This window comes from Schistocerca serialis, chromosome 2 (genome assembly GCF_023864345.2).
Source record: "Schistocerca serialis cubense isolate TAMUIC-IGC-003099 chromosome 2, iqSchSeri2.2, whole genome shotgun sequence".
Taxonomy (NCBI): domain Eukaryota; kingdom Metazoa; phylum Arthropoda; class Insecta; order Orthoptera; family Acrididae; genus Schistocerca; species Schistocerca serialis.
Window position 1 is genome coordinate 623,896,313 of NC_064639.1, and position 13,058 is coordinate 623,909,370.

At 43.9% G+C, this 13,058-nt stretch overlaps 1 protein-coding gene across 2 annotated transcripts in view; it reads left to right on the forward strand.

Annotated features, from left to right (window-relative positions):
* Positions 1-710: 710 nt before the first annotated feature.
* The window catches only part of LOC126457685 (tRNA N6-adenosine threonylcarbamoyltransferase, mitochondrial), a 110,302-nt gene continuing 97,954 nt past the window's right edge, over positions 711-13,058 (forward strand). The window contains exon 1 of one of the 2 annotated variants that reach the window (XM_050094190.1): positions 711-1,047. In XM_050094190.1, coding sequence (XP_049950147.1) covers positions 821-1,047 — 227 coding nt within the window. In that variant the 5' untranslated portion in view covers positions 711-820. The remainder of the gene's footprint in view (positions 1,048-13,058) is intronic. The other variant, XM_050094191.1, reaches the window with a different exon arrangement.

A 13,058-nucleotide genomic window follows, 5' to 3' on the forward strand; every position in this document is an offset into this window, starting at 1 on the left:
GGCCTTGTCTTCTTGCGACTGTATATTCTTCTGACCACCGCTGCCAGTAGTTGTGTACAGTAGTTAAAATCCTGTCAAGTCTTTTTGCAGTATCGCAGAAGGAACTTCCAGCTTCTTGTAACACTTTAACACAACCTCTTTTAAACTCAGTGAGATGTTGATAATAGCACTTTTGTCGACTTAATGGTATTCTTGATTAACATCAACTCAAAACGCCCAATCTCAATGGTAACCAACGCTCGCGACCGTTACAGCGTGTTTTTGAAGCAAATATGAATTTCTTCCTCATAGTGGCGCCACGATCGACGGTCTCAAGCGATTTGAGCGAAATCTGAATATAAATCATTTTTGGGATGTAGAAATACGCCAACCAACATTTTTTTTGCCGACAGTGTAGATGGCGAACAATAGTGGACCTACCACTGAGCCTTGGGTGATCCCATATATGATTTCTCCCTCCACGTATTTGGAAACGATGTCACTCACCCTCACCTAGGTCAGTATCGAAACGTTCTTGGCGTTTCTTTCCGTGGCACTTCGTTGAGGGACTATGTGAATGCCGTTATTTCAAATGTACAGTATTTTTTAATGTTTTGACATTTCGTTCAGTTTCGTGACGTCCAGTTCGAGACGACCTTAACATGATCAATCGTCGATAAGGAATATGTGTAGCCACGGCCGCCTATCTGGCCGTGATGTAGCGTTAACCTTCCAAGTACTTTGGTGTTTGGTGTGAAGTGTGTGGCGTCTGCTAGTCTATTGCGTGTGTGGGAGGAAGTGCGATGGCGGTGAAGCAAAACTGAGGAAGTTTAGCGAAAAGATGCCTCGCATTCCACGTTCAGTTTTCCGGAACATAAAATATGAAATTCAAAAACATTCAAGGAATTCTGTTTGCAATTTTTTCTCACAGCCTACATTTCCGACAAGAGAGAGATGTTTTGTCTTAGGGATCGAGACGAGTTGCGACGATACGGGGTGTGCAATTGTTGATAACAAAGGAAAAATTCTCGGTGAAGCCTTGCATTCCCAGCAGCAAGTGCACCTCGAGTATGTTATTTATTATTCTATAAGAAAGTGCGTTCTGTTATTTAAAGATGTGCCACTCGCTGTCTAAGCTTGGTTCTCTGCAATTTTCGGTAAACACAAATGATAATTACATCGTTCAAACTTGTGCTACTATCTAATCTAAAGTGGTCATATAGTTGTAAAGGGCCATCCAACTTACATGAAATTCATATGCAATTGAGAATGTGACATTATTGGATGAAATGCCGCAGTTTGTTGACGCTAACATATCCTGTGTCAAAACTTGAAGGCGATTTGATGTATCCTCAGCTATCCTTCACATTTTTTGTGAGTTGCCTTGGGGTACTTTCTGCGCAAGCATCTTTGTCTCTACCAAGCTACTGCAACCTAGAACTTCTGGAACTTGCATCCTTTAGTAAAGTCAGCTTACAAGCAAAAATCCCATGAAACTTTATCTAGATGGCCTGTCTGTAAAATTTTTGCCTCGTGCACTACCTTTGAAAACAAAATTGACTATTCCATGATGCTCCAGGATGTGCACTATCAACCATTTCCTTCGTTCTGCCAAGCTTTGTCAAAATATTCTTCGCTTCCCAAATCAATCCAGTGCCTGTATATTATTTATTTGGTCTACCCATATAATTTTCAGCATTGTTCTGTAGTAACACATTTCAGAAGTTTCTATTCTCTTCTTGTATATCGACCGTGCATATAATGTATGTCTCTCTTCCAGTCAAATGCCTTCAGAAAACACTTCCTAACATTTAAATCTGTTGTAGATATTAAAATGTTTTTATTTTTCCGAAACACTTTCCTTGTCATTGCCATCTACAGTTTATATACTCTTTGCTACAGACATAATTATTTTGCTGCCAAATAGCAAAACTCATCTATTACATTTAGTGTCTTATTTCCTAATCTAATTTTCTCCTCTTTGTTCGATGTGATTGGACTGCATTTTATTGTTTGTGTTTTACTTTCATTAATACTTGCATTATAACCTATTTTCAGGTCACTACCATATCTATTCTGTTTAATTACTCTTCCAAGTCCTTTGATGTGTCTGACAGAATTAGAATGTCATTAGCAAAGGTTATAGATTTTATTTCTTCTCTCTGAACCTTAATTATTTCTCTAAGTTTGCATTGGTTTCTTTTTCTGCTTGAATAACCTGGGAGATGCGTTACACTACAGTCTCACTCCTACCTCAATGACTGCTTTCTTTTCATGACATTTGACTCTTTATAACTAGAGTGTGTTTTCTGCAAAAGTCATAGATAAACTCTCACTCCCTGTATTTTGTTGCTGCTACCTTCAGAACTTTAGAGAGTGTACACCTTTTTTTCCTTTGCAGGAGTCACCAAGTGACAATGTTTGCAGATGACACAGTAATTTTTTTCAAGTTTTATACAGACTCAGAATAGATACATCTTATATGTGTGTAAATGATTAAATATATAGGCTAATTGATACAAATTTCGGTGAACTTAATAAGACCACAAAATTGGGTGTTACATCATAATTAATACAAATTTGTAGATTTGACACACATAGCCTATATAGACAAAGATTTCAGTTTAGTGTAATGTTAATATTTTTTCATAGAATAAAAGCACTTGTCAGGAAAGATTTCAGTTTCACTTTGATTGAATTCCCTTTGTGACACCTTACTGATGTTGACAATTTGTTGTACCATTTCTATCCTTTAGTGCGCTGTCTAGGGTCTGTTGATTTTAATTTAGTTCTTTGTCCACATTAGTAACATTTCTTTCTTGTATTGTGCGTATCAGAGCATTTGGTTCTTTTGTTTTGATGCGTCACAAGAAAATGTCATTAATTTGTGAAGATATAATACTCCTTACGGAGTCTCTGTACTCTAGTCCATCGATAATCCTGGTTCTCCTTTACTTCAGGGTTAACATTCTGTTAATGTTGTTAGCAACACAGCCCCATATCTCTATACCGTAATTAATCAGGGGATTACGGAAGTGTCAGATTCCATCCATCTGCTTTGACCCATGACGTCATCAATATGGCGGAAATGGCTATTCTAAGTGTCTCCAATGTGGTGCCAATGATGTCACTACGTACACATGGCAACAAACACGAAAATACATGTAAATAAGACAATAACACCTCCATCCTAAAATACAATCAAACTAATGGGACAAGCACAGGAAACTGAGGTTTTTAGGGAGAGGACAAGCTAAATATAACAGTAAAATTGTTGTACACTGAATTGTTTTTAATCTCTGTTCAGAGACTACTTTTGATTACTGCCTAATCAAGTGTAGTTTACTACTGGTTTTATAATTTAATTGGATACCTAAAACAGACTTCTCACCAACTGGCTGCAAGAGAAGACATGTAACGATACTGAAATTTGCAAGCTTTTGGAGCCAGTCGCTCACTCTCCTAGCAGAAGGGTTGAAATGGAAGGGAAAGAGGTGAAAGAAAAGGACTGGTGAGGTGTAGGAAATGGGGAGAGTTTGGAAAAGTTTCCCATAACCCAGGGTCAGGGGAGGCTTACCAGAGTAGATGAGAAGTTGGGGACTGCACTGGATATGTTTTGAAAACCTGAGAGTTTAAAAGTGGAAGGTATTATTGAAGACAGAGATTACTGTAAAATATTGTGGATGAGTTAATAAGAGCAGAAAGCTAATTGCATTGCATGTGGGGGGAGGGGGGGGGGGGGGTTAAATAGACATGTCAGAAAATAAAGCACAGCGGGGTTGGTGACAGGGATAGGAACCATAGGGTACGAAAATGGGTGCAGAAGTAGTATAGTCCGACAAGGATATTGTGGAGATTGCGAGGGTGATGAAAGGCTGTTCTGGGTGTGGTGGGCAAAATGTTGGACAGAATGGACCTCATTTCAGGCCATGATTTTAGGAAGGTAAAGCCTTGTTGAAGTAGCTGATTAATACATTTGAGACTTGCATAATACTAAGTCATAAGAGGTCTAGTTGTCAGTTGGTTTTTGGGGGGATTAGCAGTATCAGGATTGGATGTCATGGCCTGGGAGATCTGCTTTTGAACTAGGCTGGTGAGGTAATTATGTCCAGTGAAGGCTGAGGTGAAAATTGTGGTTTATTGCTGTATAGTGTCTGCATCTGAACAAATGCATGTGCCTCGAATGTCAACACTATGTGGAAGGCAATGTCTGACATCAAAAGGATGGTAATTGTCAAAATGTGAATATTGTTGTTTACTTTGTAGTTTTAATGTGAACAGAAGTGTAGCTGACCCTTGGTGAGAATGTGGCTAGCCTCACCATAAGTCAATATGGCAGAGATGTTGTCAACATATCTAAAACAAACCAGGGATTAAGGCTTATGGATCCCATGAAAGCACCCACCCATGAAAAGGTTAGCGTAGGAAGGAGCCATCCTGGTTTCCATGGCTGTGCCCCTGATCTGTTTGTATGTCTGCCCCTCAAAGGTAAAGTAGTTGTTGGTGAGTATAAAGGTGATTAAAGTGAGTAGGAAGGGCATCATAGGTTTGGAATCAGGTGCGCACTGATTGAGGAAATGTTCAGCAGCAGAGAGACAAAGTACATGGGGGACGTTGGAATAGATGGAGGTGGCATCAGTGGTGTGAAGCAAGGTGTGTGGTGGGAGTGGGATAGTCAAAGATTCAGACAATGTAGGAAATGTTTAGCATCTTTAACCCTTTTGCTGCGGTGAACTTCTCTAGAAGTCGGGAGCGAATGTGCCACTCAGCCAGCGGACTGCTGCAGCAGTCTAGTGCAGCCCGTGCCGCCCAGCCGGTGGACAGCTGTTGCAGTTCCACCTTGCATCATATTTCTTCGCTTCAGTACACTCGACTTGTGTGGAAGTCTGACCTATGCACCATCTAGCAGCATTGTTCAAAGTCTGTAGTTAACAACAGAGTCACTGGAGTGATGTGTTGTTAACCTCAGTTAGTTTCTACTAGAAGTGATATGACAGATAAGCGATATACTGTGGTGGAAGCTCTTTCTCTCATACTGGGTAGTGACTTTGTAGTTGAAAGTGACTCATCGTCCAAACCTGATGATGAACATGAAACACCTATAGTAGCTGCTTCTACATCAGGTACACGTGCTACTCCAGGTGTTCCATTGACATCCCCAGACTTGGATTTGTGCACAGGCACAATCTGCAGTATCAAAAACGTGTGATTTGCATAAATATTTTCCCGAATAAATGTGTGATATAAAGTCCAATAATTGCGGTAACACTGTTAGGGTGAAAGCAGGACAGAGTGGCGCTGCAGGGAGCGCAAAAAATGCAGCGTACAGCAGGCACGGCCAGGCGGGACTGGCGATCATCCACAGTGCACGACACAACAATCATGGCACCATTGTAAAAGGGTTAATATAGCAGGGAAGTCATTGTGCCATAGGTTGTAGGTGTTGATCAACTAATGTAGATACACGTTCGGTGGGTGCTCTGAAGCTACCACCTATGGGGCGACATGGTGACTGGGTTTGTGGATGTGGTGCCAATGATGTCACTACGTACACATGGCAACAAACACGAAAATACATGTAAATAAGACAATAACACCTCCATCCTAAAATACAATCAAACTAATGGGACAAGCGCAGGAAACTGAGGTTTTTAGGGAGAGGACAAGCTAAATATAACAGTAAAATTGTTGTACACTGAATTGTTTTTAATCTCTGTTCAGAGACTACTTTTGATTACTGCCTAATCAAGTGTAGTTTACTACTGGTTTTATAATTTAATTGGATACCTAAAACAGACTTCTCACCAACTGGCTGCAAGAGAAGACATGTAACGATACTGAAATTTGCAAGCTTTTGGAGCCAGTCGCTCACTCTCCTAGCAGAAGGGTTGAAATGGAAGGGAAAGAGGTGAAAGAAAAGGACTGGTGAGGTGTAGGAAATGGGGAGAGTTTGGAAAAGTTTCCCATAACCCAGGGTCAGGGGAGGCTTACCAGAGTAGATGAGAAGTTGGGGACTGCACTGGATATGTTTTGAAAACCTGAGAGTTTAAAAGTGGAAGGTATTATTGAAGACAGAGATTACTGTAAAATATTGTGGATGAGTTAATAAGAGCAGAAAGCTAATTGCATTGCATGTGGGGGGAGGGGGGGGGGGGGGTTAAATAGACATGTCAGAAAATAAAGCACAGCGGGGTTGGTGACAGGGATAGGAACCATAGGGTACGAAAATGGGTGCAGAAGTAGTATAGTCCGACAAGGATATTGTGGAGATTGCGAGGGTGATGAAAGGCTGTTCTGGGTGACCTCATTTCAGGCCATGATTTTAGGAAGGTAAAGCCTTGTTGCAGTAGCTGATTAATACATTTGAGACTTGCATAATACTAAGTCATAAGAGGTCTAGTTGTCAGTTGGTTTTTGGGGGGATTAGCAGTATCAGGATTGGATGTCATGGCCTGGGAGATCTGCTTTTGAACTAGGCTGGTGAGGTAATTATGTCCAGTGAAGGCTGAGGTGAAAATTGTGGTTTATTGCTGTATAGTGTCTGCATCTGAACAAATGCATGTGCCTCGAATGTCAACACTATGTGGAAGGCAATGTCTGACATCAAAAGGATGGTAATTGTCAAAATGTGAATATTGTTGTTTACTTTGTAGTTTTAATGTGAACAGAAGTGTAGCTGACCCTTGGTGAGAATGTGGCTAGCCTCACCATAAGTCAATATGGCAGAGATGTTGTCAACATATCTAAAACAAACCAGGGATTAAGGCTTATGGATCCCATGAAAGCACCCACCCATGAAAAGGTTAGCGTAGGAAGGAGCCATCCTGGTTTCCATGGCTGTGCCCCTGATCTGTTTGTATGTCTGCTCCTCAAAGGTAAAGTAGTTGTTGGTGAGTATAAAGGTGATTAAAGTGAGTAGGAAGGGCATCATAGGTTTGGAATCAGGTGCGCACTGATTGAGGAAATGTTCAGCAGCAGAGAGACAAAGTACATGGGGGATGTTGGAATAGATGGAGATGGCATCAGTGGTGTGAAGCAAGGTGTGTGGTGGGAGTGGGATAGTCAAAGATTCAGACAATGTAGGAAATGTTTAGCATCTTTAACCCTTTTGCTGCGGTGAACTTCTCTAGAAGTCGGGAGCGAATGTGCCACTCAGCCAGCGGACTGCTGCAGCAGTCGAGTGCAGCCCGTGCCGCCCAGCCGGTGGACAGCTGTTGCAGTTCCACCTTGCATCATATTTCTTCGCTTCAGTACACTCGACTTGTGTGGAAGTCTGACCTATGCACCATCTAGCAGCATTGTTCAAAGTCTGTAGTTAACAACAGAGTCACTGGAGTGATGTGTTGTTAACCTCAGTTAGTTTCTACTAGAAGTGATATGACAGATAAGCGATATACTGTGGTGGAAGCTCTTTCTCTCATACTGGGTAGTGACTTTGTAGTTGAAAGTGACTCATCGTCCAAACCTGATGATGAACATGAAACACCTATAGTAGCTGCTTCTACATCAGGTACACGTGCTACTCCAGGTGTTCCATTGACATCCCCAGACTTGGATTTGTGCACAGGCACAATCTGCAGTATCAAAAACGTGTGATTTGCATAAATATTTTCCCGAATAAATGTGTGATATAAAGTCCAATAATTGCGGTAACACTGTTAGTGTGAAAGCAGGACAGAGTGGCGCTGCAGGGAGCGCAAAAAATGCAGCGTACAGCAGGCACGGCCAGGCGGGACTGGCGATCATCCACAGTGCACGACACAACAATCATGGCACCATTGTAAAAGGGTTAATATAGCAGGGAAGTCATTGTGCCATAGGTTGTAGGTGTTGATCAACTAATGTAGATACACGTTCGGTGGGTGCTCTGAAGCTACCACCTATGGGGCGACATGGTGACTGGGTTTGTGGATCTTAGGAAGGAGGTAAAAGATGGGGGAGCGTGGTTTGGACGGAGTAATGAATTCTGTGGATTGAGATATTAGTCCTTGTGAAGGCCCTGAGGTTGTAAGGAGGGACAGGAGGCTAGTTTGTATCACAGGGATGCGACCTTGAAGGCAGATACTGTACATGGAGGTCTTAGACAGCTGGCATAGACCCTGTTTTTACGTGCTCTTGTCGTTGAAGTACAACAGTGGTAGATCCATCGTCTTCTGAGAGAACCCCCCATGGGGCTTATGGTTTTCATGAGTTTGTGCGTGGTGCACACAGGATGGAAGCTACTGCTGCCCATTCTTTCTTCCTGGGTTGCATTTCCTTCCCCGTACCATCCCTGTCCTCGCCCTTTTCCCGCTGTCCCCTCCTTCCCTTCTCTCGGTGCTCCTACTTATGTCGACGTGGCTGTCCTCCTGGTTTTTATATTCCTTCTGGTTCTTGTTCCCCTTGCCTTTTCCTTTTTATCCTTCCATTTCGGCATTTTTGATTCCACTTTTGGGACTGACCTCCACTTCTAAATTTCCTCTCTGTAGAGTGAGCCATTTGGGGAAGACTCCCTCCCTAGCATCTACAGTGTGGATCCCTCTCCCTCCTTCCCCTCTTCCTTCCCTGCCATAACCTCCCCCACCTTGCTAGGTCACCAGAAGGTGTAGCCAGTCCGGGTGGTGGGACTGTAATGTACCCATCTGGCCGAGCCCCCTGACAAAATAGGGATCATCTTTCTGATACCTCAGCTGTTGCCTCACTGTGTATGCCTAGCGCTGGTTGCTTGTTATTCTGGAGCATTGGAACTCCCAGAAATGGCTGCTACGCCAGATAGCCTTGCTGTAGGTGGGTGGTGCTGACAGATGGGAGTGGACAGCATTGGGGAAGATGCTTCGCGTATGAATATGTTAAGCTCCAAAAAAACTGGGCATTATTGTACAGCCCTCTCTTCAGTTGGTAATGGATCATTTAATGCTGCTTCTTATGACTATGTAGCCTCCCCTTCCCTGGCTACATGCTGGGAGGTTGGCCAGGCTTGCTGGCTTGGGGTGAAACACTTTCCCCACTACCTGGCGTACACTGGTACTGATGGGGACACGTTCAATTCCACCAAGCCTTTTTTTTTTTTTTTCGGAAAATATTGAGGGGAAGCTTGGTGACGTTGGGTCTCACAGCAAAATTCAGTTGGGTTCACTATTGATCAAAACCACTTAAAACTACTTTGCTGCCCAATCTGCAGCCCTTTGCACTTGTGACCATCTTGACAACATCCCAGTGTCTATCATTCCTTAACAGTCTTCGAAAATGGTTCAAGGAGCCATTTTTCATATGGATCTCATCCTTCAAACTGAAGAGGAACTCCAGGCCAATCTGGAACGACAGGGTGTTCATTTTGCTCGACATTTTCAGAAAGCTCGTAAGGACAAATGCATCATTACTGATGCTTTTATTCTGGCATTTGAGGGAGATACCCTCCTGGAGAAGATCACGGTTGTGTGTTATCAGTGTGACGTGAAGCTGTACCATGTAATGTTTTCGGTGCTTCTGTTACAGGCACATGACTTCGCATTGTATGGCGGACTCTCAGTGTGGTGAATGTGAATGGGCACTCCATAAGGAGAGCCTCTATGTTCCACTACCCATGTGTATTAATTGTCATGACTCTCCATGCTTGCCAGTTTGCCTGGTTTATAAGAAGGAAAAGAAGATACAGCAGTGTAAGTCCCTTGACTGTTTATCGTACACTGAGGCTCGTCAGATATATGACTGACTTTACCCTGTGTCAGCAACATCTAATTTTGCCTCTATTGTGTCTTTCCCCCTCCTCCTTACAGCAGTCTTGCCCCCTCTCCTCTCCCCCTCTCCTACAGTTCCAATGCCCTCCTTTTAGGGGGCCCGCTGCCCTCCCCGACTAGAGAAGTGTCCCCCTCCTCTAGCGTTCACCGATGATGGGGCTCCCACCCCGAGCACCTCCATCTGGCGTCTCCCAGGCTGGAGGCTTGCTGCCACAACTCGGCCAGCGGAAAGGAATGAGAGAATCGACATGAAGTGGTCACTGTTGCAGAGGTCGTTGTGTGGCAACCAGTGTAAGGAAGGAAGAAGGTGAAGGGAAGTGAGTGAAAGGTCAATGGCAGAGAAAAGTCGCCTGCTCTCTCTCAGTTGTGGATCTTGCAGAACCTGCTCTCCCTCTGTTCCCTTCCCTCCTCAACCTATGGAATAGAAGAAGAAGGAACTAAGTCCCAGCACAAGCCTCTCCCCCGGGGCTGTACAGTGGTACCATATTCTGCCTCACAACTGGAGTCTGGTCTATTATTTGTGGATGTTGCCCCATCCCTATTGGTGATGGATGATGACCCACTGGCGTGATTGGCTTCAGACCATTCGCATCCCATTTGGATCCCATTCTGCACTTATTCAATGGAACTTTAATGGATATACCTCCCGGATTTGCAATCCTTTATTTCCTTTTACTTGACAACTGGTGGTGTTCTACAGGAATCTCATTTTACTCATGCTTACTCACCAACCATTCGTGTGTTCAGAGCTGTCTATTGGAACCAGACAAGCCCTTTGAGAGCTTTCAGGACATTTGCGCATTGATCCATATGGACATTGTTGGTACATGGATTCTCCTTCATACCACATTGGAAGCAGTTTCGTCCAGGTCCACTTGGACTCTGTGGTCACAGTTTGCAATTTCTACTCTTCTGACAGCCCCCTACACCTGCTGCTCTAACTGTCCTCCTTCAGAAACTATCCCCTCCCACCTCCTCCTTGGAGAGTTTAATGCCCATCACCCTTTGTGGGAAAGTGCTTCTTCGTCCAGTTGGCAGTTCCTCAATGACCAGTTTCTTGTGGTCCACACCATGTACCTTCTTAATGATGGTTCCGTAGTCATTTTAATGCTGCATTTGACACTTTCTCTGCCATTGATCTTTCATTCACTTCCCTTCTCCTTCTTCCTTCCTTACACTGGTTGCCACACGATGACCCCTGCGATAGTGATCACTTCTCATTGATTTTCTCACTCCCTGTCACCTCCTGATGGTCAGGTTATCCTGGTGGGCTGATTGGTGTCTATATACCTCTCAAGTCGTGTTTACACTCTCTTTGTGAAGTTGAATTGATGAAGTCATTTGTGATTTGTCGGATAAGGTAATCTGCTCAGCCAGTATTGCTATTCCCCTCTTGATGAACCCTGTACGCCACCGGCCAGTTCCATGGTGAACCACAGTCATTGCCACCGCCATCCTTGATCATCGTCACACCTTGCAAAATCTTAAACAACATCTGTCCTCCACCAGCCTTATTATCTTGAAATGTCTTCAAGACAACAAAGGACAAAGCCTGTTACTTATTCAAACAGAGCAAGCAGGTGTGTTGGGAACGCTTTGCCTCCTCCCTAAGTTCTTCTGTTCGTTTGGGCTGCATTCCACACCCTCCAAGGTTGTCAGTGGCAGTCTTCTATTTTGGTCCTTGCCCTACCAGGTGGACTTTGTATGAATTCATCAGTTTTCACAGAACATCTTGTGACCCATTTTGCAATGGCATCTGCATCAGCCTCCTACCCTGCCGCCTTCCTCATATGGAAACAGTGGGCTGAAGCTTCCCACTTATGTTGTACCCCTTGTCACGTGGAACCATACATTGAACCTTTTATTGAATGATAACTTCTTCTGATTCTTCTGACCCTCTCTTCTTTCCACAATTCAGCCCCTCACCATGATTCCATATATAACCAGTTACTTCAAAACCTTAATCCTCCACAATGACAGTATCACTTCTGGATATTTACCTGTATTTAACTCCAAGGCATTTTCCCCTCTTAAAGGGTTGACAGTGCTGTCCTTCCTGTTCTTAAGGCTGGTAAGAATTTGCTGTCCCTTGATAGTTACCACCCAATCAGTCTGACCAATGTTCCCTGCAAGTTAATAGACTGGATGGTGGCTTGTCGGTTCAGTTCGGTCCTTGAAACTTGGGCCTTCTATCTACTTGCCATGTGGCTTTCAATAGGGTTGGTCTTTTATTGATCATATGCTTTGACTGGAAACTGCAGCCCTTTTCTCAGTGTCACCATCCTGTCACAGTTTTCTTCACTCTTCGTAAGGCCTGTGACACAGATTTCCATGATCACATTCTACTTACAATCCATCAGTGGGGTCTTTGGAGCCCCCCTCCAATTTTTATTCACCAGTCCCTGTCCCCAAGTCTTTCAGGTTCATGTTGACACCTTTCTCAGCTCTCCGGAGACTCGGGAGAATGGTGTTCCACAGGGCTGCATACTAAGTGTCCATTTTCTTATTCCTATTAATGAATTTGTGGCCTCTGCAGGACCCCTGCTCTGTACCCTGCTTTCTATGTGGTTGATTTCAGTATCTGGGCTAGCTCCCACTCGGTGGTCTCTGCAGAGCAACAGCTCCGTGGTGCCTTGTGGCACTCTTCCACATGGACACTCTCGCATGGATTTCAGTTCTCTCCCATTAAGTCGAGGGTGGTGCATTTCTGTTGCCGCATTATGGTCCATCATGATCTGGATCTCTACCTTGATGCCCAACACCTGACCATGGTCCCCCAGTTATGTTTCTCAGGTCTTCTTTTGGACAACAAGCTTATTTGGTTGACTCATATCTGCCTTCTGAAGGTTAGTTGTTTTTAGAAACTCAATGTCCTTTGGTTCTTTGCTATACCTTTTGAGGTGTGGATCATTCGACCCTTTTCGGTCTTTATCAGGCATTAGTTCTGTTTCATCTGGACTATGGTTGTCAAGTTTATGGATCAACTGCCTCTTCAACGCTTCTCCTTTTGGACACAGCACACCATCATGGTATCTGTTTAGCCACCGGCACGTTTTGTGCTAGTCCTGTCTATAGCCTTCTGATTGATGCTGGGATCCTTCCCTTTTCGGTTCAGCGCTCCCAGCTCCTGGTTTCCTATGCCATCACTGTCCTCTCTTCTCCTGCTCACCCTACCTATTCTGTTCTTTCCATGGCTTTGGGACATCCCTCACCTGCCGTCTTCCACCTGCCGTCCTCCATCTACATCTACGTGATTACTCTGCTATTCACAATAAAGTGCCTGGTAGAGAGTTCAGTGAACCACCTTCAAGCTGTCTCTTTACCGTTCCACTCTCGAACGGTGTGTGGGAAAATCGAGCACTT